The sequence below is a fragment of the Fibroporia radiculosa genome, assembly GCF_000313525.1.
Source record: "Fibroporia radiculosa TFFH 294 genomic supercontigs, scaffold27988, whole genome shotgun sequence".
In the NCBI taxonomy this organism is placed as follows: domain Eukaryota; kingdom Fungi; phylum Basidiomycota; class Agaricomycetes; order Polyporales; family Fibroporiaceae; genus Fibroporia; species Fibroporia radiculosa.
The window spans coordinates 1127-2324 of NW_012133040.1; the positions used below are offsets into that span (position 1 = coordinate 1127).

General features: G+C 43.8%; 1 protein-coding gene across 1 annotated transcript; it reads left to right on the forward strand.

Annotated features, from left to right (window-relative positions):
• Positions 1-578: 578 nt before the first annotated feature.
• On the forward strand, positions 579-755 carry FIBRA_09318 (uncharacterized protein; the record flags this gene model as incomplete). The annotated part of the gene is made up of 2 exons (XM_012321631.1): positions 579-683; positions 726-755. The coding sequence occupies 2 exons, from the start codon at positions 579-581 to the stop codon at positions 753-755; spliced, it is 135 nt and encodes a 44-aa protein (XP_012177021.1).
• Between the last annotated feature and the right edge of the window lie 443 nt (positions 756-1198).

Here is a 1198-nt window from a genome sequence, read left to right on the forward strand (position 1 = left end):
TGATCCCAATATCCTTCCAACTCCCGCCCAACATCTCCATCAGTTTCTGATTCCCGTCTACCACACTATTCCTGCTAGTCTCGGAGGCCCAACCATTACGAGTCTTGGCGTCGCGACCCAAGTGCACCAACTTATAGGTTTACCCGTCAGCCCTGTATCGTATGTCTCAATCTCCGGATGATGGGGTTTCATCTTTGAAGTCAAGCCCCTGGAATAAAGCTGCCACCAAAAGATCCCAATTGGATTGTCATGAGATCGCAAAACTTCAAAGATGTCAAAGGGCGGGCTTTGCTCGAAGGTGTGTTCATGTCGAGGTATCGCAGTCGTCCCTGAAGGCGGAAGCTTTGAGCACTTCGAATGTTGAGTACAACTTGAGGCGCGCCCATGTGCTACGTGGGCCTATCATCATGTGAATGTATAATAGCCCATTTGACCTGCTTCTGATAAGCTAGACACCTGACTAGTAACAGTATTGTCACAGAAATTCAAAGTGTCTATCTTATCTCCAGCGTCTAGATGATCTATATCTTATCCAATTAGATATCTAACAAGATAATGATAGTGTAATACATGGTGACATGTTAGTAGTCGGGTGTCTAGCATATCAGAAGCAGGTCAAATGGGCTATCATACATTCACACGAGATTTCCCCATTTGTATTAGAGACACATACGGTCGTTCAGGTAATCATCACATAGTAGACTGCTGACCAAACACATGAACAGGGCGATGGTTTACATGCTAGGTATTCTTAGATAGCCAATAGCATATTGCAAGCATCAGTCAGCCTAAGTGTTAGGTGTACTACCAGTGGCAACCAGGGTCTGGTCCCATATATATAAATACCAGAGCAATACAGCATAGTATGGCAGTCTGGTCTATCTTTCAGATAACCAGTCTTCTACTACTTCTCTACTCATCCTCTGAGACCTTCTCTCAAGACAAGCCTATCACCAAGCTTACCACTTGAAACTACCAGTACATCAGCAGTGAGTACTGGGGTTAGGGTTTAGAGTAGAGTCAAGGGCAAAGCCTTGACACATGTCACCATGTATTACGCTACCCTTATCTTGTTAGATATCTAATCGGATAAGATATAGATCATCTAGATGCTAGAGATAAGATAGATGCCATGAAATTCTGTGACAGAAATGCACCAAGTGATGGGATCAGTTGTAATAGTACAGGGTCAATGACA